Below are 24,827 nucleotides of genomic sequence, written 5' to 3'. Positions count from 1 at the left end.
AAGAATGACTGTGATGAAAATAAAAAAAAACATTTGATTTTTTTTTATGCCATTACATTGGTTGGAGCATAAGAAACAAATGGAGAAAAACATAAACATATATTTTATTCATATTTTATTCGGTGTCCTTTGTAGAGGACGCCAGGACTAAGTTATTAAAAAAATAATAATAAATAGACATGAAAAGGCATGAATAGGCAAGTTATTAGGTTTCAGGCTATTTTTAACCAAGCTTTGTACAAAGACGATTCTCAACTATGTTATTAAAGATATAACAGATTTGATATACTATTTTACTTTATGGAATATGTTATTCCATAAATAAATTGGTATTCCCATTCTATACAATGTATCTATACATTGCATCTAATTTGCATATTAATGTTTTCTTAGGGCAAACTTTAATGAAAAAAGAAGTGTTATAATGGGAGTAATAACATTTTTATAAGAATATCTCATTTGTATGGAGGATGAAACCTGGATAGAAAAATTGAGCCGTATTGTCCGTATAGTATCTGTGACTTTACAAACAACCCAACGGAATGGCCAGAGGTGTCATTTCCTGACGTCATTTTTTGTAACCCAATTGAGTCTCCAGCTATGGAGACGAAACCTGCAAAAACAATAAATAAATAAATACACAAATAAATAAATAAATGTGTGCATAAATACACGTATTCTTGTTTAAATACATAAATAAATAATTAAACGTGATGAAAGTAGGCAAATAAATAAAATAAATTGGTGGGCAAATGGAAATGTTTAAGGAAATGCTAAACTCATAATATTTTATGATCTTACACGTACCTAAACAACGAGTAGGTAAAACCATCCTAATAAATAGGTATATATATATATATATATAGGTATATATATATATAGGTAGAGCATTGCGTTAGCAGCGCAAAAGGTCGTGGGTTCAATTCCCAGGGAACACACATACTGGTAAAAAAAAAAATGTATAGCCTGAATGCACTGCAAGTCGCTTTGGATAAAAGCGTCTGCTAAATGCATAAATTAATTATTAAATGATGTCTCCATGGACATATTTTCACTAATACATCCCAAACAGTAGATGGCGCTGTATCGCTAATCATCTGTTTAGACTTAGTGGAGGGAAAGTTCGAATCAGTTGAGGAAGGTACTGACAGAGAGAGCGGCTTTGGTACTGAATCAGAAATCAGAATGGACTGTGGCTTTATGATATGAAATATTAGGTACCATTTAACTGCCTCTGTTTGCGGTTTTTGTCATGTCTGTCATTCCCTGTTTAGTTGATAGATGGAGTGAGGAGAATAACAACATAATTTTGACTTGGAAGGTACTGTTGCGAAATTAATATTTTTTCGTTTACAGTAATGTTAGACTTTACGCAGACATGCTCATGTGCCGAATTACCGTTTCAGCAAAATGAACGAGGCCTTGAACCAAATCAGCATGTTTGGAAGCGATGCTGGTCGGAAAGCCTTAAACTGCTGCAGAAAATTCAAGGTATTTTCATGTGTTACTTTTGATTTGATGGCTGTAAGTAAGGTGGTATTAGAAGCTCATATAACCATATTCTGTTTACACAGGAATACCAGCAGCTACTGAACGACTCGAACTTGAAATGACAGTTTCATATAATACGTTTTTATTCTCGTTGAATTTCTCCAATGCAAGTGAAATAGAGGAAAGTCTCACCAATAGTTTATTAAGAGGTAAATAACATCATGTCTTATTTTTTAAATGATTAATATATGCAGTGGTTGTGTATGTGTTTTCTGTTTCCTCTGCCTTTCTGTTTTTTTTGTTGTTTTTTTTCTGTAGCTTTAGAGGCTGGTGGATCTCAGGTTTCCTGTTCTGATCCGGTTCAGTTGTGGGAGGCTGTTCTACAGACTTTTGGCTCCTCAGTCTTTGTGCCTTATGTCCACAAGCTTCTGCTCATCCAGTGGATACTGTGGCTCATGCAGTGTCAGTTAGAGAAAGTTCTTACTCTTCTGATGCAAACTAATCACAAGGTATTAATTTTTACAGTTTTTAAAAAAACTAATTTTAAGAATTATTAGGTCCCCCTTGGAAGTTTGCTGAAGCTCCCTAGTGGTCCCTGGCTCTCTGGTTGAGAACCACTGTTTTATACCTCATTTACAAGCATATGCTATTGTGTGTCAAATATAAACATAATTACTGTAAAATACTGACCAGTTTTTATTACTTGTTATGTTTATGTTACATCTGTTTATTTCTGAAAGCACATGGATAATGTAAGCTTTTCTCCAGATTTCTACTAGTGAAAGCAGAATCTCAAACTCAGTATTTTTACAGCATAATGCTGTCTTAGAGGACTTGTATCTGTGAAAATGTCAGGCTCCTATTAGGTCCCCACCAGTCAACCCGAAAGTGAGGGGAATTTTTTTTCTTTTTAATTGCGCTTTTTTGCCCCTGTTAAATAATAATTAAGATAAATTTCAAACCTGAAATGTTCTGAATGCAACTATACTTACATAGGTACCACCCGACTCAATACCTTCCCATTACGGATTGAAATGTTTTTTTTGGATTTAAGATTTAAATCTAAGGAACAATAATGTGCAAAGTGTTTATACAGTTTTTCCCCAAAAAAGTTAGGACCATCCTGAGATTAGATATTTAGGTTTACATAAATGTCCATATAACCAAAATGTGTTGTGGGCCATTAAACTCGTGGTTTTGCAATAAATAACTTAACATAACAAAACAGAGGTAATCACTCCAAAAATTAGTATTTAAAAATGGCAAAGCAACCTCTATTGGACCACTTGAGATGGATTGAATCCTTACAAACAGTAATGTAACAGTATTTTATAGTTAAACACATCAGATGTAAACAAGAAATTGCCTAGTAAAGTGACCCAAGAATGATTTAAATTGTTCATGTAAATACTGCTGTTTTCAAGAATCTGTATTTGACTGCTGTCGTTCTCATATCCTCTCAGAGCGAGCATTCAGCACCTGTGAATCTACAGACAGAAACCCGAAACCTTGCTTTGAGCATGGAAGAAGACTCCTCACTAAAGGTTGCCATGGCAGCAAAGGACCTCAAGGATCTCTTGCACATCTGCACTGTAATGTATCAAGGTATGGAATATCTGAACTAAGATGTAGACGATTTCATTAAACAATGTGATCAAACCTTTATGTAAATATTTTTACATTATGTAGGTCCATATATTAATGTCACAAGAAGTACATCTTACATATAAGAGTTGTTATATGAAAAAAACATTGTATTAAAGTAAAAAGCAATACAGATCTTGTTTCTTTGCTATTTAAAACATAATAAATATTAGAACTGCCATTAATCCTAAAATGCGTTTGCTGGTTTAGGGGTGGAACAGATGAAGATGGAAAAATATTCTGAGGCCCTTGAAGCTTTTCAGGAGGCTAAAGGCCTCCCAAGTCCCAGAAGTCTCTTGGCACAGATCCACACCCTCACAGGCCAGAGTTTTGCTAAGCTGGTAAGAAGCTCTGTTCTACAATCCCCATCCAATGAACCCTGAACTAAATAGACAAAATCTTGAATCAACAGTTCCTGTTTATATCTGATTAATTGAATTAAGTTTGTTTGTTACATTAGATTAGGTAGGTCAGAATTTGAGCAAACACTTTCTATCTTAAGTCCAGACACTCTCAGTGGCTCTGTTATTTATGTCCCTGCAGGGTCAGCCCTATTGTGCTCTCCACTTTTATAGGAAGTCTGTGGAGGTGGATTGTGCTTGCCATAGTGCACTTTATCAAAGTGCTCTGGTGTTCAGACAGCTTGGCAATCCAAAGGCAGAAATGGAGGCCTTGCATCTCCTTTACTCAGTAAGTTATTCTGTACACAAATTATTGATTATTTATGCAGTGTGCCTTGTGCTTTACAGCATGTTTGAAAGGTGCATTTACATACATACATTAAAGTTCACCCCAAAATGAAAAAAAAAAATTTTTGCTCACCCTTTTTTGGAACAGATTTGGAGAAATGTAGCATTACATCACTTGCACCTCTCTGGTGAATGGGTGCCATCAGAATGAGTTAAAACAGCTGATCAAACATCACAGTAATCCACACAACTCCAGTCCATCAGTTAACATCTTGTGAAGTGAAAGGCTGCATGTTTGTATTATACAAATTCACCATTAAGATATTTTTAACTTCAAACATATTTTTTACTTCAAACCGAGTCCTCTATCCATAATTTTGCTTTCTCCAGTGAACAAGTCATCTTTTATGAATCAGGAAAGAAATATGCACAAAAAAAAAGCACCTTTCACAAGTGAAAACAGTCCAAAGCCATTCTAAACAAATATGTTGGTGGATTTTAATGTGAGAGGACAACAGGGGATGGACTTTTTTAATGGATGAAGTGTTATTATGAATTATGGACTGGTATTTTGGCCTGAAGCAAGTTAAAATGACTTGATGGATTTGTTTCTTACAAACATGCATTTTTTCACTTCAAAAGACATTAATTGATGGACTGTCGACTTGATGGAGTCGTGTGGATTATTGTGCTATTTTTATTAGCTGTTTGGACTCTCATTCACTGCAGAGAATCCATTGGTGAGCAAGTGATGTAATCCTCAATTAAAATCTGTTCAGATGGCCTGAGGGTAAGTACATTTTCAGCAATTTTTCATTTTTGTGAACTATTCTTTAACTACTTGTGATATAAGAGATAACAAATTGTTAATTGTTGTCCTTACTTCACACAACACATAACAGCTCATTACTATATTGAAAACAATAAACAAATAATTTGTAAGTGCCAGAGGTCCATATCTCATGACTGTCTTTCTAGTGTCAATAAAGTAGATGTAAACAAGTAAATTTAAGAAGCAACATGGCACAGGTGACACTGAAGGGTTTTTTCAGTCCAAACAGTAAAGGATATTTCACATTCTTTCAGAATTCTCCAATAAATGTATTTCCTGCATGTTATGTAGTGTCATTTTGAAATGTTTGTTAAATAATACTTTTCTCTTGCTTTGTTTACAGGCAGTCCAATTGCAGTCTGATAAAAGTTCATCTAGTGCTTCACTGGTCTCTCCAGCTATGCTGTTTGGTGGTGTACAGATGACCTTCATTAGCAGAGTCCCTTCCCCTTCTCTGATTCTGCACACTTTGGCTCACACGTGTGTGTTCAATGGCAGGCAAGTGATTCCACAACAAGGACAAATGCTTGAATCATATATCAAATCTGAATACAGAATCAAATCAGAATTTTAGATTTAGAAAATCAGAATCAGAATCAATCAGATCTAGAAAACCTAACCTAACCTAAACAGCTAATCAAAAAAAGATATATATTTTGTGTCAATCAGTATTTCAGATGGTGTTGAGTACTATCTAGATCTGTTGGCGTCACTGCAGTCAGATGGCAAAGATCTTGTAAGGACCGCAATTTTTCAGGCATCGCATTCAAAAGTAGTGCTTATAAAATAATATAACTGATTCAGAATTACCTGTCTGTGTTCCAGATACTCACAGGAGATGGCAATTCTTTTCCCAGAATCCCAGTGGTCTACCTTGAAGCAGGATTTGCTTTATTAAAAGCTAAACGTTATTGTGATGCTCTTGTGGTCTGTGAGGAGGTCATCACCAGCACTTTAGACTTCATCCCTGAGAGACTGCTGCTTGATGCTGATGAAAAACTAAAAGCAGCTGATTCTGATGTTGTGCTTGAAAATGTAGATCTTGTGTTATGGGCTGGTGCAGCCCATCTCCTTCAAGCACAAGCCCACTGGAAACTGAAAGACACCAAAGAGGCTATTACTAATTTTACAAGGTACAATATCAGTACCTGTTTCATTCGATATCTTGCTGTGTTGGCAAACCATGTTTTTTTTTTCTTATGTTCTCATTCTTTCCTTTCAGAGCGATTAATCAACTGGTCAAAGTGTTCATTAAACAGAAAGGTAAGTAATCTCTCTTTCCAGTCTGACCGTTGCACTAACAAAATCATATCTGTTTTTGTTTGTGAAGTATCACCCAGTACTACGATCCTTACGGATATATTTATCTATACACAAATGTTTTTATCCTGTGGTCTTCATTGGGTATATCTATTAATAATCTGCTTTCAAGAGATGAAGTAAGCTGTTTTCCTCTCTTTAGCTTAGTGAGGCCACATTTGATGTGTGCTTCATTTGACTTGCTTCATTGTCTTCATTATCGTTCATGTACCACTACTTACATGGTTTCATCAAACTTTTAGACTGGAAACAAAAACTTATTGGAAACACTGAAGCGATGGTTGAAAGAATGGTGACTGTGGAAGCAGCAAAAGGGCAAGCACTAGCTAGTAGAGGGCTCTGCTTTCTGGAAGGAGGTCAATTAAAGGAAGCCCTGAGAGATCTCAATCTCAGTCTACAGAAGACACCAGGTATTCACCTGATATGCTGTCAATATAGTGAATTTGTGTGACTTGTTTGTTGTGGTTAGTCTGATACATTGCATTGTTCTTCTCAAATTTACATGTGGAATTGAATTTCAATAGGTTGTAAGAATACTGAGATATGGCTGACTGAGGTCTTGTGGAGGCTTGATCGTAGAGAGGAAGCATCAGCACACTGGAGAGAAGCCCATAGTACTAAAGATGCACCCAAGTCAATGTAAGCTATTAGACAAGTCAATATCGTTCAGTTTTGTGATAATATACTGATATCATAATATGACTTTTACACACATCATTGGAATCTAAAAGAATGCAACTGGTATGGTGAATGTTCAGTAATCTTTTGACTTGGCTTTCAGAAAGCTACCGCTGTATTTGCAGCTATGGCCAGATGACACAGCTTTTGACTTCAGTGGCTTGAAGAAGAAAATGGAGGAATATATTCAAGCCAAAAAGACATGAGATATGTCAGAAAGGATGCTCTCTACTACATTCAGCTAAACTGCAGAACTACAAACAGAAAATCAGTTTGTGTTGTCTAATTTCCTTTTCAGATGTAACCATGTAGCATTCCACTTGTCAGAGCAAATGATTTGTGAGCTCAAGCATCCAGGCTGGTATCAGATTCTTTGTATATCTTACACTTGCCAATTTTTCTGATTAGCATCTTGTTTTTGGAATGGACATGAAACCATTTTATCTATGATCTTGACAAATAAATAATATTCATAATGAAAAGGATTTGAAATGAATAAGCTCTGAAAAAGTATTTTATTTAACTTAAAACTGCTATATAACTTGGTTCTTATTTTAACCCACAGAGTCACATATAAGTACATTTTATTATGACAGTAATATTATATATGCATTCACTACATTGTTCTGCATTACAGCTCATTTAAATTATTACACAACATATTCTCAAATACATATGTTTGGTGTTTTGTGTCCTTTTGAGATGACCTAACTTGTTGGGAAATGTGGCCTATTTGTAGTGTAGTCAAGACCACCTAAACCGAGACCAAGACCAGAGTGTGTTGAGACCAAAACAAGACGAAGACCCAAACAGCACTCCTGAAATTCAACTGAAAGATCCACATTTATTGCCTGAAATATATCTAATTTAATCAATAAATACAATTCAAATAATAAGACACTATATAGAGCTGTTATCAATCAAATGAAATCACTAACAACAAAATCCATCTTTGCACTGCAGAGGCTGCACAGAAGTTGCATCTGAACTGATACAATTACAATTGCATAAATATTGTTGAGAATTATTATATTTTAAATATATAATTTTGCATATAGAAATATGATGGAAAAATAAACTGAATATGAATGTCAAACTAAAACCACCAGTTGGCGGCAAATCACTTAATGTGTGAGTCATTGAATTATTTATTCAACCGATTCTTTCAAAAAAAACAACAACTGATTTATTCAGTAATGAATCACCGTTGTGTGTTGCTCAGAAACGCAACAGTTGCTATGGATTGCTGCATTTTGGAACCATTTTCGTTGCTGAAATACCAATAATAATAATAAATTAATTTAATTGTGTCTAAAATGTAATTCACTTAATACTTCGTTTGTTTAACGTTTGCATAAGATCAATATCACGTTTTGCAATCGTGCTCATATTCATGAAAATAGCTCTTGTGATATTGCTTAATCTTATGTAATATGAAAAACAAGATCTCAAGTATATTTTTTTGCAATCATATCTTGAATTTTTTTTGGCCATTTGTGTTAATTTTGGTGAAATTTTTGACACAATTCCCCATTAAATTCTGACCGGACACAGCAGTATCAAAATTAATCAAATTAGACATAAGTTATTGATTGCATTTAAAGTAGTTGATTTGCATTTTACATCATCACATTAATGATGTTGACAAATAATTCAGACAGTGCACTGGCAATTTAGTGAAATCCCTGCAGTTGGTCTTGACCGGTCTTCAAATAAAATCCAGAGTACTTTTAGTCTGAGACCGAGTACAAAAGACCAAGACCTTTAAAATGATCTCGAGTACCACAACACTACCTATTTGCCAATAGACTTGTTGGTGGCATTTTGACACTTCGGCTCAGCTGAGTAACAGTTTGATCAGACCGTCCCGAGCCAATCCAAAAGAGACAATTCATAACGCAGCAGAAAATGAACCAATCACAATTAACCGTGACTGCCACCCGGACCAATGATACTTGTGCTTTACCACGTTAGAACCGCGATTGGCCAATAAGTCAGGGCAAGAAATCGCAACGTGTGCTTTGATTGGCTCGTCGTTCAATGGGCGAGGAAACTTTTTCCCTGCAGAGTTGATGTTAGCAGGCTAATCTAGTGCAGAGGCAAAAAGCTAGTGTGAAGGTTGGAATTGGTTACTCAAGAGAGCTACTCATTTCCATCAACTATTTATATATTTTTTCGGGAGAAGCAATATGGCTTCGGGTGGAGAGTAAGTACAATTTTAGTGATGTGATATTTAGTGCGATCATAGTTGTTTTTTTGTTGAGTACCAATTAGCCATGAAGCTAAAAGACGAACGCATTATAAATGGTGATCAATGAATAGAGCGAGTTTACACGCTACAGGTTTCTCTTCCGAGCGCATATGTAAGTTGATATAAGTTCGTCCTCTACATATACTAACGTTCTCATCACTCGTTAAAACTTTTGCGGGAGTTTTAATGCGCCTCTGAGTCCGAGATTAGCTGTGTTTAGCATGTAAGCTAACCGGACTGAGTCATCTCCGCATATGATTGAGGCTTTCGGCCCACCGGCATCACCGGCGGCTGCTCCGATAAACACGCACAACACTCTTAAACGACCCGCATACCGCTTCATAAATGTAAACACCTTTAATCCTCTAATCGTGAAACCGTGGATAATAAGCAGCAAAGCGAGCTAAAGCGTCAAACCGGCTTTGTGTATATAGCAGCAGGTGATTATTATGAATCCCGTGATCTGTATATTTCAGCCATCAAACCCAAAACGACTGACAAGATGTGACGTTAAAAACGATAGATACTAACTATACCAGACTCTAGAGCTTTTACAAGCACTAAAATACTTGTATTTCGGCGGTTTAAGCTTCACGTGTCACAGCAGCATTTGCTGTGTCATTGGCCACTGGAGATGGCTAACTGCTGCTAGCTCTCACATCACCCACTCTGAGAGGAATAAATCATACATCCATCCACCTGTACAATATACGGTTACATTGCGTACACGTCGAAAACGCACTTTTGTGAGGGAGTGAATTGTACAGTTCAGTAGTATGTAACGTTAAAGACATAACGTGTGTTGTCTGTTAGCTGTGAGAATGTTGTTAGCTTATTTACACACGCGCTGTTGGCTGCAGCCTATTGACGTCTGTCTAATTGCCGTATTAGCTTAGTTTCTTTTGTCCACTGTCTTTTCAGAAAAACCCTATAAACAGCTTAAATTGTTGTATCATGCGGGATCAACTGCACTAAGGCCTTCCTCAGGAGCGCACCCTGGCCTAAAGCCGGATCATTACGGCTTTCAGTCCAGTGTTTTGTGGACAGCTCTAGAGTCTAGAGTAACTTGAGCTTGGCAAACGTGCATATGAGCAGAAGTACACTTATCCATCGACTCCATTGTGTAATCTTTTCGGAGCTGACAGGATAATATGTAATGTTTATTTTCTTACTATTTGAAAGTACTACTTGATATGAAACGTAACGTATCTTTCACTTTCGAATTAAGTGATACTGAAAGAAATAAAATAGCAACTATCTGTCTCTGGTAACCACCTGAGAATTTGAACATTGTTAATAGTAGGCAATAAAAGTGAATGGTGACTGTCATGGAGGCTGTCATTCTGCTGAACATCTTTTGTGTTCCACTGAGGGGCCTCAGCAAACTTTCAAGGAGGGCACTGGATTACTTCAAATTATTGATTAAAATATATTAAATATGTATTGTATTAAATATGTATTTAATAAAATGTTGTTTTTCTACACAGATCCAAAAATGACGATCTTTCCACTGCCATTCTGAAGCAGAAGAACAGGCCAAATAGGTTGATTGTTGATGAATCCATCAATGAAGACAACAGTGTTGTCTCTCTCTCTCAGGTACAGTCTTCAGTTAATTTTTAAATGTATAAAAATAGATCCTTCTGTTTCACTTGTACGAGGTCTTTACAGTGGGTAGTGAAAAGAATCACCCCCTTTAAAATCACATTTTGTTGCTTTGCAGCCTGAAATGAAGACGGACACAGTTTTTGTTTTATCCAGCAGTATTTACTCGGTGCAACTTATTACATCCAAGTGAAAGATATAACACCAACATGTCAGAAAAAAAATAAACCAGAATCACTAAGGCTACGTCCACACGAAGCCAGAGCTTTCCCTATCTGATCTTTTTTTTCCCCCTCCTATCGAGAAATATCTGCGTCCACACGAAACCACAAAACCGGCACAAAACGATGTAAACCAGAATCACTAAGGCTACGTCCACACGAAGCCAGAGCTTTCCCTATCTGATCTTTTTTTTCCCCCTCCTATCGAGAAATATCTGCGTCCACACGAAACCACAAAACTGACACAAAACGATGTAGTATACATGCCAGACCAGTATGTGGCGCTGTAATTCTGCCAGAGATACACTAAAAATGGAGAAGACTACATTTATTAATCTGTGTTAATGTTAGTTAATAAAAACACAATCGTTCATGTTTTTGTTGCTGTTACGTGACGTAGCGGTGTCTGACTAGGGGCGAGAAGTGGGCTGATGACGTCATCGTTTCAGAAAATATACGGATTTGTTGTCCACACGAAAATGCAAAGGTGGCGTTTTCAGATTTATCCACTCAGGGACCCGGTTTAAAAAAATATTGGTTTCACTCTCCCAAAACGCCGTATCCGTGTGGACGAAACTCCTATACGATACAAAATTTATGCATATACAGCTGAACGCGTCTCTGTGTGGATGGGGCCTTAGTTGGAAAAAGGATCACCCCCTCCTAAAACACACTTGTAAACTCAATCAGGTGTAGCTAATCATCTTCTCAATGGCACACACAGCCATTTGACTTTCAACTGTGATCGGTTGTGGTCATTTTGATGAATGGGGGTTAAGGCACTGTCAAAAGATCTCCGGGATAAAGTTGTGGACAGGCACAAGTCAGAAGATTTTTTTCAATGCCTAGACGCACAGTGAAGTCTATTATTAAGAAGTGGAAGGTATTTGGTACATCACAGACCCTCCCTGGATCAGGACGTCACTCCAAACTGGATGAAAAAGTCAGGAGGAAACTGGTCAGAGAGGCTACCAAAAGGCCTACAGCAACTCTGAAGCAGTTGCAGGAATTTATGACCGAGAGTGGTCACGGTGTTTGTGACAACAATATCACAAATTCTCCACAAATGTGGCTTGTATGGGAATGTTGCAAGAAAAAAGCCACTTCTCAAGAAAGGCCACATGCAGTCACAACTGAGCTTTGCCAAAATGCTCTTGAAGATTCTGAGGCAGATGAGACTAAAATTGAATTATTTGGTCTCGACACCGAACGATATGTCTGACCAATCCAATACAGCTCACCATCCAAATAACAGCATTGTTACAGTAAAGCATGGCGATGGTAAGATCCTGTTCTGGGGGTGTTACTCTGCAGCAGGGACTGGAGCACTTGCCAGGATAGAAGGAAAAATGGATGGGGCAAAATAGTCAAATTCTTGAGGAAAATCTGCTGCCCTCTGCCAGAAAGTTGTCAATGGGAAGAAGCTTTACCTTCCAACATGACAATGACCCAAAGCACAAAGCAAAACTGAGCACACAGTGATTGAAGGAGAAAAAGGGTGAATGTCCTTGCATGGCCAAGTCAGAGCCCAGACTTAAACCACATTGGAAATCTGTGGAATGACTTGAAGACTGCAGTGCACTAACGCAAGGGGGTGATCCTTTTTCCAACTCAATGATTCTGTTTTTTTTTTTGTTTTTTTTTGTCTGACATGTTGGTGTTATCTTTCACTTGGATGTTATAAGCTGAGTGTAAGTACTGCGTAAATACAGCTGGATAAAACAAAAACTCTGTCCATCTTCATTTCAGGCTGCAAAGCAACAAAATGTGATTATTTGAAAGGAGGGTGATTCTTTTCTATATTCACTGTATGTGCCCATCACTTTTTCCTCTGCTCTTTTAGGCAAAGATGGATGAGCTTCAGCTCTTTAGGGGGGACACAGTGCTGTTGAAGGGCAAGAAGAGGAGGGAGACCGTTTGCATCGTCCTGTCTGATGACACCTGCTCTGACGAAAAGGTTCGCATGAACAGGGTGGTCCGCAACAACCTCAGAGTGCGCCTTGGTGATGTCATCAGGTAAGACTGTTTTCTGTTTAAGCTTTCATTACATATGCAGACTGAAAAATCCTGGGAGTATTGATTCAGCAGTTTTCGAGTTTTGATTGACAGGACTATAATACTAGTAATTTTAAAATGTACCTCAGAATATAAATGTTGGATGGATCATTTATTTGGTCCTCTTTCTGGTTTTCAGTATTCAGCCATGTCCCGATGTGAAATATGGAAAGCGCATTCACGTTCTTCCCATCGATGACACAGTGGAGGGCATCACTGGCAACCTGTTTGAGGTCTATCTTAAGCCTTACTTCTTGGAGGCTTACCGGCCAATCCGTAAAGGTAAATATATCTATAAAAATTATTATAAGTAATAAGGTTCTTTTTATTGTTCAATTTAAGTTAACTGTGAGATTTTACTTTTTATATATTTTCAATGTATTTACAATACTGGCAAAAAGTTTGGGTGATTTTTATTTATTTATTTATTTTTGGTTTTGGAAAACTTTTAATCATCAAGGATGCATTAAATTGATCAAGTGACAGTAGACATTGTTATAAAAGATTTCCATTTATTAATGGCTGCTGAAAGTTCAGCTTTATCAAAGGAGTAAACTACATTTAAAATGTATTAAAATCAAAGTTATTTTAAATGGTAGTATTTTAAAATATTGTTTTTACTGTATTATTGATCAAATAAATTCAGCCTTTGTGAGCATAAGAGACTTTTCAAAGCAAAAACCAAACAAACATTTGAACAGTCTACATAATTTGATTTTATATGCAGTACTGTCTTTTTCTCCTTGTACGTTTCGGCGCTTCTGTGGATTCAAGTTCATGATGTTTGGCATGAATTCTGATTTGTCACCTGATAGATTTGATTTGAAATCTGTCAAGCATGTGAATTTTGGTCAGCTGTGTTTGAAAGCCCTAGTAAAAGTTTGTGGTTTGTGTAAGACAGCATGAACTGCAGTTGGTGTATAAAACAAATTTTAAGTGCTTTGATATTAACAAATTTGGTTTGGCTTTATTTCCATAGGTGATATTTTCCTGGTCAGAGGAGGCATGCGCGCTGTGGAGTTCAAAGTGGTGGAGACTGACCCCAGCCCGTACTGTATTGTGGCCCCAGACACAGTGATCCACTGTGAGGGGGAACCCATCAAGAGAGAGGTCAGTAGATTGACACGTTTCAAATTTTGTCTGGTTTTAAAGTGGACCATGCTTGGGAAGGGTAGATGAAGTGTGTGTGTGTGATTGTATCCGCACACCTGTTTGCAGGATGAGGAAGAGTCTCTGAATGAGGTGGGTTATGATGACATTGGAGGAGTAAGGAAACAGCTCGCCCAAATCAAAGAAATGGTGGAGCTGCCTCTGAGACACCCAGCTCTCTTCAAGGCTATCGGAGTGAAGGTAATTATCTACGCTCTGAGACTTGCACACATTAAAGTGTTATGAGTTTACAGCCTGAGGTTCAAATCATTTCTTGTTTGTTTAGCCTCCCCGTGGCATTCTGCTGTATGGACCCCCTGGAACTGGAAAGACTCTCATCGCTCGTGCTGTGGCAAATGAAACTGGAGCATTCTTCTTCCTCATCAATGGTGCGGATGACAGCACAAAATATAAATATGGCTCAATTAGTTTTCTTTAATGGCTACTTATATATATTTTTAAACGCTAAGCAAATTTTGAAGTCTTGACATTTTTAATGATCCCAGGCCCTGAGATCATGAGTAAACTGGCAGGTGAATCTGAGAGCAATTTGCGCAAGGCTTTTGAGGAAGCAGAGAAGAACGCACCAGCCATCATCTTTATTGATGAACTCGATGCCATTGCACCAAAAAGAGAGAAGGTAAGATTTCTGCTTGTGTTCAGAGTAGTGTTGCTTTCGTCAACGAAAATTATGACTAAATATCGTCGTCAACGAACCTTTATCATGTGACGAAGACTAGACGCAACGTAAATGCTGGTCATGTGACGATGACTATAATTAAATGTATAATGCAATATTGTTGACGAATAAAAACGAGACTAAATGTGGTTTACAAAATAAAAACTATGCTAAAATGTCTCTTCATTTTCGTTGACCAAAACGAGACGAAACGAAATGTTATAACGTTATTTCATCTCGTTTAGTCGCGTTATTATTATTATTTTGCAGTATTTCTGTTTCCTGTGTCTCACTTCAGGGGCTGCATCAGGTCACACCGCGCAGACGCAGGCGACGTCACTTCCTCAAGCCCCACTCGCGGCATTATTTAGAACAGTGTTTCCCAACCGGGGTGCCGTGTAAAAAATCCTTTTTTACATGCGCGCTGTGGAGTTCAAAGTGGTGGAGACCGACCCCAGCCCATACTGTATTGTGGCCCCAGACACCGTGATCCACTGTGAGGGGGAACCCATCAAGAGAGAGGTCAGTAGATTGACAAGTGTTTTAAATTTTGTCATGGATTAAATTGGACTAAATGGGGTAAGGGCACATGAAGTGTGTTTGATTGTATCCGCATGCCTGTTTGCAGGATGAGGAAGAGTCTCTGAATGAGGTGGGTTATGATGACATTGGAGGGGTAAGGAAACAGCTCGCCCAAATCAAAGAAATGGTGGAGCTACCTCTGAGACACCCAGCTCTCTTCAAGGCTATTGGAGTGAAGGTAATAATCTGCACTCTGAGATTTACACACATTAAAGTGTTATGAGTTTGCAGTCTGAGGTTCCAATCATTTCTTGTTTGCTCAGCCTCCCCGTGGCATTCTGCTGTATGGACCCCCTGGAACTGGAAAGACTCTTATCGCTCGTGCTGTGGCAAATGAAACTGGAGCATTCTTCTTCCTCATCAATGGTGCGGATGACAACACAGAATATAAATATGCCTAAATTAGTTCTCTTTAATGACTACTGATTTATTTTTTTTTAAACATTTTACAAAAGTACATTTTGAAATCTTGATAAAATGAGCTTGACAAAAACGTTTGATGATCCCAGGACCTGAGATCATGAGTAAACTGGCAGGTGAATCTGAGAGCAATTTGCGCAAGGCTTTTGAGGAAGCAGAGAAGAACGCACCAGCCATCATCTTTATTGATGAACTCGATGCCATTGCACCAAAAAGAGAGAAGGTAAGATTTCTGCTTGTGTTATGCTCTTTTTATCCATCAGTAAATGATTTCACTTGTAGTCTTTTGTGTGACATTATTATAAGAACTTAAAAACAGTTACAATTTCTTGATTAACCCCCCCCCCTTTTTTTTTCCTGCTCTCACAGTGTGAAAGACAACAATAAAACACTGACAAGAGCACAGCATCTTTTAACTAAAACTATTAGTCACTTTTGTTAATTAAAATAAAGCTGTAATAAAATATTTTTTAAATACTGCCTTGGCTACTAACTGAAATAAAAAGTACAAAAATTGTGAAAAATGAACTGTGTGTATATACTAACAAAAAAAAATACAAAGCACAAAGTTACTAAAACTAGAAAAATGTAAAATGAAAATATAGAAATAAAGGCTAATTCAGAATAATACTTGCTCTTGTGATCACCTCACCTGATTTAATCCTGAATATTCTGCTTTAACTAGAATCCAGTGGAATAACTTGCATGTTATACTGGACATTATTAGCAGCTTGTACTATGAGAATGTTTTTAACCAAAATGTGCCATAATGTCCTTTTATTGTAATTTCATATTTTAATAATTCAAAGTGCTTGCTCAATTTTAAATGTTATTAAAAAGAAACATTGCATTTCCCTACTTTAAAGCAATATTTGATCTGAGATGTATGTGTGTATGAATGTCTAATCGGGGGATATTTCACTAAATGGTCTCATCTCTTTTCAGACTCATGGTGAGGTGGAAAGGCGCATTGTGTCTCAGCTGCTCACACTGATGGACGGACTGAAGCAAAGGGCTCATGTCATCGTCATGGCAGCCACTAACAGACCCAACAGCATTGACCCAGCTCTCAGGCGATTCGGTGAAATCACTTTGCTCAAGTGTTGCTCTGTAAAGAGACCTGACTCGAGACGTTTTCAGTTGATGTTCGGGCTTCTTTCTGACTGGAAGACTTGAGATACTTCAGATCCACACCAAGAACATGAAGCTTGCAGATGATGTTGATCTGGAACAGGTGTGTTTCAGAGAATGGCAGAACATTCAGTGCTCCGTGATGGTTCCCTTTCATTTAAAATGGGTCTCCTTAATCAGGCACTGGCAGAAACGTCATGCCCGTTTAATACTACTCCCTCAGCCAAGTGGATTATAAATGTTAAATGCATTCCAACAAAATAATGCATTTTCATATTTTGTTCCACCATTTGCCTTTAGGTGGCAAATGAGACCCATGGCCATGTGGGTGCTGATCTGGCTGCCCTTTGCTCAGAGGCTGCCCTGCAAGCCATCAGAAAGAAAATGGACCTCATCGATCTGGAGGATGAGACCATTGATGCAGAGGTTATGAACTCCCTGGCTGTAACAATGGATGACTTCAGGGTGAGGATCTTTATCTCAGTTACTCTCAACCATCTGAACAATTAAATGTGGGGAAATTGCATTCAGAAACTCGAGACATTGATTTGTCACAATCTTCTACCTAACAGTGGGCTCTTAGCCAGAGCAACCCCTCTGCCCTGAGAGAGACCGTTGTGGAGGTGCCCAACATCACCTGGGAGGATATTGGTGGCCTTGATGATGTCAAGAGAGAGCTGCAGGAGCTGGTGCAGGTACTAAGCGCACAAGTCTTGTTCTGTATTTCTGACAACAGAGCGTTCACACAGCTACATTTTAAAACTGCTTTTGACATCCTTACCAATTTTTTCTGTCCTTTTTAGTACCCAGTGGAACATCCAGACAAATTCCTTAAGTTTGGCATGACCCCATCCAAGGGTGTGCTGTTCTATGGACCACCAGGTTGTGGTAAAACCCTGCTGGCCAAGGCCATTGCCAATGAGTGCCAGGCCAACTTCATCTCAATCAAGGGCCCAGAACTGCTTACTATGTGGTTTGGAGAATCAGAGGCTAATGTCCGGGAGATCTTTGACAAGGTATGTCATTTTGTATTCTCTAGCAGGGAGTTTCTGACTCGGTCCTGTTTATAACATTTTCAATGTGTAGTAAGACAATTTATGCTTTTCAGTGGCTATAGGCATCTATAATAACATGTAAATTAAGGATCCAATTAAAAATTGTCCTGCTGTGTCATTGTCCTCCTCCAGGCTCGTCAAGCTGCTCCTTGTGTGCTCTTCTTTGACGAATTGGACTCCATTGCTAAGGCTCGTGGAGGAAACGTTGGCGACGGTGGCGGCGCTGCTGACAGAGTCATTAACCAGATTCTCACAGAAATGGATGGTATGTCCAGCAAGAAGAACGTCTTCATCATTGGGGCCACCAACAGACCAGACATCATTGACCCTGCCATCCTCAGGCCTGGCCGACTGGACCAGCTTATCTACATCCCACTGCCTGATGAGAAGTCTCGCATTGCCATTCTCAAAGCTAACCTCAGGAAGTCTCCAATCTCAAAGGTCATTGTGGATGTTTTTTTGTGTTCTTTTTAAACAGGTTTTTATTTAAATAGTGGGTAACACTTTACAATAAGGTTCCATTAGTTAATGTTAGTTAATGTATTAACTAACATGAACAAACAATGAACAATACATTTATTACAGTATTTCTTTATTAATGTTAATGAAAATACAGTCGTTCATTGATCGTTCGTGTTAATTCTCATTGCATTAACTAATGTTAACAAGCACAACTTTCGATTTTAATAATCCATTAGTAAATGTTGAAATTAAGATGAATAAATACTGTAGAAGTAATGTTCATTCTTAGATCATGTTAACTAATGAACGTTATTGTAAAGTGTTACCAAATCGTTTTTTTTTTAATTATTGGGTGTTAATGTATTCCTTTTTGTGTAGGATGTGGACCTGGACTACTTGGCCAAGATGACCAATGGCTTTTCAGGTGCTGACTTGACTGAGATCTGTCAGAGAGCCTGTAAACTGGCCATCCGTGAGTCCATTGAGAATGAAATCAGACGGGAACGTGAGAGGCAGACCAACCCTTCTGCAATGGTGAGATTTCATTGTCTTTTAAGTGCTTCCTTTTCAAAGTTGGGCAAATTAAAATCTATTTAAGTGCAGTCCTAAATACTATGGTGTGATGCATTTAAAACGGGCATGGTAGTCTGGATTTTCTAACATGTTGGTTGATTTTGTATGTTCAGGAGGTGGAGGAGGATGACCCTGTGCCTGAGATTAGAAAGGACCATTTCGAGGAAGCCATGCGCTTTGCCCGCCGCTCCGTCAGCGATAACGACATACGCAAATACGAGATGTTTGCACAGACCCTGCAACAAAGCAGAGGCTTTGGCAGTTTCAGGTGGGAACTTAAATCATGTTTAGTGGTAGCTTTTTTGTTTTGTTTGCTCTTAGATGACAATATGAGCTCTTGGGTTTAAGTACATTAATGGGATAATAAGATTGTCAGGCTGTGACTTGGTTTCCATGCATTCAGAGTGGATTCAAGGTGCTAAATGCCTTTATTTTATTTTTCTAAATAAAAGATTCCCATCCAGTAACCAAGGAGGAAGTGGACCAAGTCAGGGCTCTTCTGGTGGCGGCGGAGGCGCCATCTTCAATGAGGACAACGATGATGATCTTTATGGATAAATGTGACCATGTGGCTGACCCTCACAGGCCACTCTTCATACAGGCCGCCATGTACAAAAGACAAAAAATAAAAAATTCCAAATTTTTAGGACTTTGCTTTTTGTTTATTATTTTCCGCTTCTCTCATGTCCATTCCCCGTTTTTTATTCGCCTCGTTCTCCTTCTGTCCACCTCCCTCTGTTGATAGAGAAAAGCATGTAGCTGCTTGTGTTTTGCTCTGGTTTGTGAAAGGATGATTTCTGAGAACTTTGATCTTATTCTGTGGGTGGGGGTGAATTTCAGTGAAAACCATACACGAAAGTGATTTCATTAACTTTTCACAAGCTATATGAGCAGCTTCAGTGGTGGGGTTTAATGCTAGACTGTTGGAAGGATTCAAAAAATAAAAAATGTAATTGCTAATGACTTCATTTTTTTTTTATGAGTGTAGCATATAATGTACAAGTTTGAAAAATGTTAAATAAAATTCACGAAATGGACAAAGTTGTTTAATTTGTAGATGTTTGGGATCTGTGAACATGTACAGATTATGATGTCTTAAAATGATTATTTCTCCTAAATGCTTTTAAAAATTGTGAAAATTTACTTTAGTCATTTTAATTTTTTTTTTTTTTTAATAAATCAAATGCTGTACCTGTTCTAGGTCAAAGATAATGTAATTCAATAGGTTTTTTTTTTATTCTTAAAGCATTCTTTAAAAATGCAGCTCATTTATGCTTGTTTAAAAATCACGTAGTGATTTCCTCTAGCACATAACTTGTGCTTTCTAGTGTGCTCCAGCTACATTAAATCTTAATCTGTGTTTGATACTGTCATGTGTATATCATACTCTAGATGGGGTCACCATAAAAATCATAAGAAACAAAGATTTAAAAAAAGTGTTTTTATTTAAATGGGTAACTTGGATATTGAAGACATGCCATCTTTAGTTCTAAGAGGTTTGCATGTTTTTTTTCTATCGCACTTTATCAATATGGATCACTGAAAGGAAAATGAGGGTGCTTTGCATCTCTCCAGACCTTTTGTCCATCTATCTGTGGAGTGACAAAAACATTTCAGCCACAACAGACATTTCAAAACAGTAACACAGTAACTATTCATACCATTATAGTTGGAATGATAAGCCTCTCATTCCTGTTGAAGGATTCAATCACCCTCATATCTTCATCAGTTAATTTAAAATCAAACACCTGTGTGCAAAGGTGAGCAATGATTATATTTACATAATCTTCACTGCAACTCTTAAATCTCATTCAACTAATGTTCAAAAAAATCATGCCACACCACCAGGTTTGATGTCAAATGTCATTGGTTCTCATGTCTCTTAACCGATCACAAAGCACACGCTCAAATCACACATGAGATTTGATAGTTAAAATAGAGTGAAAGATATTCATTAAATATTGACCTAAATTTATTTGGAAAAACATTTAATTTCTGTGGGAAACAATCCCAATAACTTGTCCCACTCTCTCCTCATTACAGTTCTTGTCCTCCAGGTGTCTCTGTATGTCCTGTCTTCTGTTGACATTCTGAATAAGCATTAATGATGACTGACCTTGCTTAAACCCCTCCAGGCATTATGTAAATCATAATTTGGTTACACAGAGGCTCAGTGGTTAAATAACCTGCCAAAGCATTGTAGTTGAGATGCAAGAGTTCAGGTGCATGTGCTGAAATGACGAGTCATGGAGGATGAATAATGTTTTAATGCGAAAGTCCATGTCCAAATGGATTCAGAAAAAGAATGATTTGCTAATAAACAAAAAGTCAAGCTACTTGACTTCATCATAAAAAAAAAATTAAAAAAAATCTCTCTCTTTATTTATTCCTTCTCTTTCTAGCTTGTACTTATTTGAACAATGTCTAAGAACTTGGTATTACAACCACTTCCTGTGTCTGTTTGCCTCTTTAAGAAGAATCGCTTTATGTATCCCCCAATTGTAAGTCGCTTTGGATAAAAGCGTCTGCTAAATGACTAAATGTAAATGTAAATGTAAATGTAAACAGGTTTCTTGAACAAACAGAGCCGCCCCACACTCACGCCATTGTTTGAGTCAGTGTCGAGCATCCAGACCAGCCAATCACAAAGCAATGCTTTGCTGGCAAAGAGTCACAGTGTTAAAACTTTTTAGGAATGTCAACCTCTTACAGTTGTCTCTGGATAGTAAGATGAAGCAAGAGAAAGTATTATAACCTTGAAATTTGTTTGAAGTCTTTTTCCAACCTACCTCAATGTTCTGTTTGATCCTGGATGGAGTGATGCTTTTGGGGATGCAAATGACACCTCTCTGTATGTGCCATCTATGACACAAAAACCAATCCAGAAGTGTGTAATGGACATGGTCATGTACTCAAAATCACACTAAACACAAAACTTAGTAAGAGGAAAGGAGGAATCCATACTCAGCAGTCAATGTGGGCCTATTCCTAAATCTTCTGACCATCCTCACCTGATGATGACCTGAGCAGGGGTCTTGTTATAGCACGTGGCCAAACCAACCACCCTTGGATCATCCAGCAGATGGGCTTCTCCAGGTGTAACCCATGGGCGATCAGGAGAACCCAGAGGACTGTAGGCTGTTACTGCCAGCCCTCGACCCCAACACTGAGATACCAGCTGAGTCTGAACCAGGTATGGATGGCACTCCACCTGAAAATATTTTGGAAAGAAACAAACTTTTTTATAATAGTCAATATATTTACATTTATTTATTCATTCATTCAAATAAACAAAACAACAGAATAGTTAATGACACTAAGTATGATAAACGACCACATAGGTAAAGTTGTCGCGCAGTGATACCATTAGTTGTTAATGGCAAATTAACACAAGGACCAGTCCAATCTTACAGTCTTTGCAATTATTACTCTTGCATACCTGGTTGACCACTGGCTTGTGTTTGGCAATGCTGAGAATGTCATCAATCTGTCTGGCATTGAAGTTTGACAAGCCAATGGCTTTTACCAGGCCTTGGTCAACCAGCTTCTCCATGGCTGCCCATGTGTCTCTATAGTGAATGTTATTATCATACCGAACAGTGCCATCAGGTCGCCTGGGCATCAGCTCATCTCCTCTCCTGGAAGTATTAAAAACACATCAGTTATAATATTATATAGTAAACATTGCATTTGCATTTTCAAACCATTCATTCAGCTAAAATTATGCCCACATTTGGTCCCATAAGACACCTGTACACATTGAAACATTGAAACTGTTTACACTGTACATTGTTTACATTGAAACTCTTGCACCACAACAATGTATTTAATCCCGTTGAACCTATTCTTTTCAAATACACTACTGTTCAAAAGTTTGGGGTCAGTAAACATTTTTTTTATTACTGAAAAACACAATTTTTAAATACTTTTATTCAGCAAGGACATTCAATTAATCAAAAGATTTGTATTTCAAATAAATGCTGTTCTTTTGAACTAATCAAAGAGTCCTGATAAAAATATATCTAGGTTTCCACAAAAATATTAAGCAGCACAACTGTTTTCAATGATAATAATCAGAAATGTTTCTTGAGAAGCAAATCATCATATCAGAATGATTTCTGAAGGATCATGTGACACTGAAGACTGGAGTAATGACTGCTGAAAATCCAGCCTTGCCATCACAGGAATAAATTACATTATAAAATATATTCAAATAGAAAACAGTTATTTTAAATGGTCATATTTCATAATATTAAGTTTTTACTTTATTTTTTAATTTTGAATAATGCAGCCTTGATGAGCATGAGACTTCTTACAAAAACATTTGAACGGGAGTATGTTGGTGAAATTCAGATAAATTGCTCAACTACCAAAAGCTAGATATGGAAACACAAAGACTTACTCAAAGGCCATTGGCCAGTGCATGAGATACAGGTCCAGATAACTGAGCCTCAGATCTGACAAAGACTTTTTGCAGGCATCCTCCACATCATCTGGATGGTGCTTGGTGTTCCACAACTTGGAGGTCACAAAAATGTCTTCTCGTCTCAGAGGCTATATGGTAGTTGTAAATAGTACAAATTTCATGTGTGTGATGTATTTATAGTAAAATGTCTTTGATGCATTTCATGTATAGTTCTGTCAGGACCACTATCGTCAAAGTTGATTGACAATTAGCATACAGTTTGGATTGGCGGTATGGTTCTGTTCTGGGCAAGAACTCCCTGCGCATCCATGCAGCCTAGCATGGATGAGAGCAGGGAGAGCAGTGATAACCCCCCCAAGGTAAACAGAACAGTACCAACATAAATGTATTGCAGATATCGTTAAAGTTCTATAATTTTATGTACACATTTTAGAATTAGACTGATTCAAAGGATAATCAGAAGGCTGAATCCTGACTGACAGAGGAGGAGTTGGGGATGGAGGAGGGTAATTAGCTATTGAGCAATACGAAAACTGCTGATAATACTGAAGGACCTTATATATGAATGCTTAGATAGGTGTCGTATTCCTATAGGTAGATGGGGATCAGCTGAGAGTCAGCTGATGCAAGCTTGACTAACGTGACCTGCCAGAACTAACGCTACACTTGATTTTTATCTGCAGGTACCTTTCCTTCTCCAAGTTGTTCGCTCAGGGCCTCTCCGACCTCTCGCTCATTGCTGTAAGCCGCCGCGCAGTCAATGTGTCTGTAGTCACAGTCTAAAGCTGCTAGTACAGCCTGCTTCACCTACAGTAAGACAGAGTTCAATCCAGTTCTGCCACAATTAATACATAAACAAATAAACATACAGAAATAAGAAGATACATTGCATACTGTACAGTACAACTTTGGGCTTTTTAGCAGCTTATGTTTAGTTTGTCTGACCTGTCCTTGGGCACTTTTCCATGTTCCTAAGCCCACCGCTGGCATCTGCTGACCCGTGGAGAGAGTGATTGTTGCTGTCATGGTTTAATTTAGTTTTCACGTTTTCCTATCAAAAAAAAAAAAAACTGTGTATTATTATTTTATTATTTATTATCATCCATTATAAAAACTAAACTAACTTTAAAAACATCATAGTGATTCTGATAAATGCATTGTGTTACTGGTTCTGCATTTTCATTTAATTTGCTGTCTAAAATTTTAAATTTGTCTAAAAAAAGCTATTTGTAGTGTAATTCTAGTTTAAGCATTATTCAAAATTAAAAATTGCACATCAGTCAACATAAAAATAGTATTACAAAACCATGTATGATCATGTAACAGTGCAGTGATCTTCAGTCTTCCTGCTCTTTTCCAGAGTTTCCTAATACTGTTTGCCTTGAATTAAACTGATTATTTCAGTCTTAATTTGTTTAAAATAGAACTACTGCATATTAAACTTCATAAGATGAAAAAATAAAATCCACAAATCCACAGAATGAATGATTTAGTTAATATCTTACCTCTGATAATGCTCCAATATGCAGAATCAGATCGACACAGTTACTGAGCTTTTATACAC

The 24,827-nt window shown here is 37.6% G+C and overlaps 3 protein-coding genes across 4 annotated transcripts; 2 read left to right on the top strand and 1 right to left on the bottom strand.

The window, feature by feature from the left end:
• The first annotated feature begins 1,123 nt into the window (after positions 1-1,123).
• On the top strand, positions 1,124-7,139 carry fancg (FA complementation group G). The gene is made up of 14 exons (XM_016471224.1): positions 1,124-1,321; positions 1,407-1,491; positions 1,575-1,700; positions 1,810-2,000; positions 2,955-3,096; positions 3,346-3,476; positions 3,679-3,825; positions 5,000-5,154; positions 5,326-5,392; positions 5,482-5,789; positions 5,879-5,919; positions 6,219-6,386; positions 6,501-6,615; positions 6,758-7,139. Exons 1-14 carry the CDS (start codon positions 1,253-1,255, stop codon positions 6,858-6,860), a joined length of 1,848 nt encoding a protein of 615 aa, XP_016326710.1. The 5' UTR covers positions 1,124-1,252; the 3' UTR covers positions 6,861-7,139.
• A 1,537-nt stretch (positions 7,140-8,676) lies between these two features.
• On the top strand, positions 8,677-19,771 carry vcp (valosin containing protein). The gene is made up of 17 exons (XM_016471245.1): positions 8,677-8,860; positions 10,393-10,504; positions 12,575-12,747; positions 12,926-13,068; positions 13,766-13,896; positions 14,005-14,136; positions 14,222-14,324; positions 14,442-14,575; positions 16,562-16,743; positions 16,778-16,850; positions 17,048-17,212; positions 17,320-17,442; positions 17,551-17,763; positions 17,935-18,243; positions 18,643-18,798; positions 18,951-19,105; positions 19,290-19,771. The coding sequence occupies exons 1-17, from the start codon at positions 8,844-8,846 to the stop codon at positions 19,393-19,395; spliced, it is 2,427 nt and encodes an 808-aa protein (XP_016326731.1). The 5' UTR covers positions 8,677-8,843; the 3' UTR covers positions 19,396-19,771.
• A 240-nt stretch (positions 19,772-20,011) lies between these two features.
• akr1a1a (aldo-keto reductase family 1, member A1a (aldehyde reductase)) lies at positions 20,012-24,827 on the bottom strand. Of its 2 annotated transcripts, XM_016471243.1 has the most exons (9): positions 24,769-24,827; positions 24,209-24,314; positions 23,951-24,070; positions 23,240-23,391; positions 22,277-22,475; positions 21,849-22,048; positions 21,627-21,699; positions 20,499-20,585; positions 20,015-20,429 (listed from the first exon to the last, which is right to left on the bottom strand). In XM_016471243.1, exons 2-9 carry the CDS (start codon positions 24,287-24,289, stop codon positions 20,364-20,366), a joined length of 978 nt encoding a protein of 325 aa, XP_016326729.1. In that variant the 5' UTR covers positions 24,290-24,314; positions 24,769-24,827; the 3' UTR covers positions 20,015-20,363. The 2 variants fall into 2 exon arrangements, with proteins under 2 accessions (XP_016326730.1, XP_016326729.1); XM_016471244.1 differs by lacking the exon at positions 20,499-20,585 and having other exon boundaries at positions 20,012-20,429.

The sequence above is a fragment of the Sinocyclocheilus anshuiensis genome, unplaced genomic scaffold (assembly GCF_001515605.1).
Source record: "Sinocyclocheilus anshuiensis isolate Anshui unplaced genomic scaffold, SAMN03320099.WGS_v1.1 scaffold344, whole genome shotgun sequence".
Lineage (NCBI taxonomy): Eukaryota > Metazoa > Chordata > Actinopteri > Cypriniformes > Cyprinidae > Sinocyclocheilus > Sinocyclocheilus anshuiensis.
Note: the sequence above shows the minus strand (reverse complement) of the source record. Positions and strands in the feature narration are given on the sequence as shown.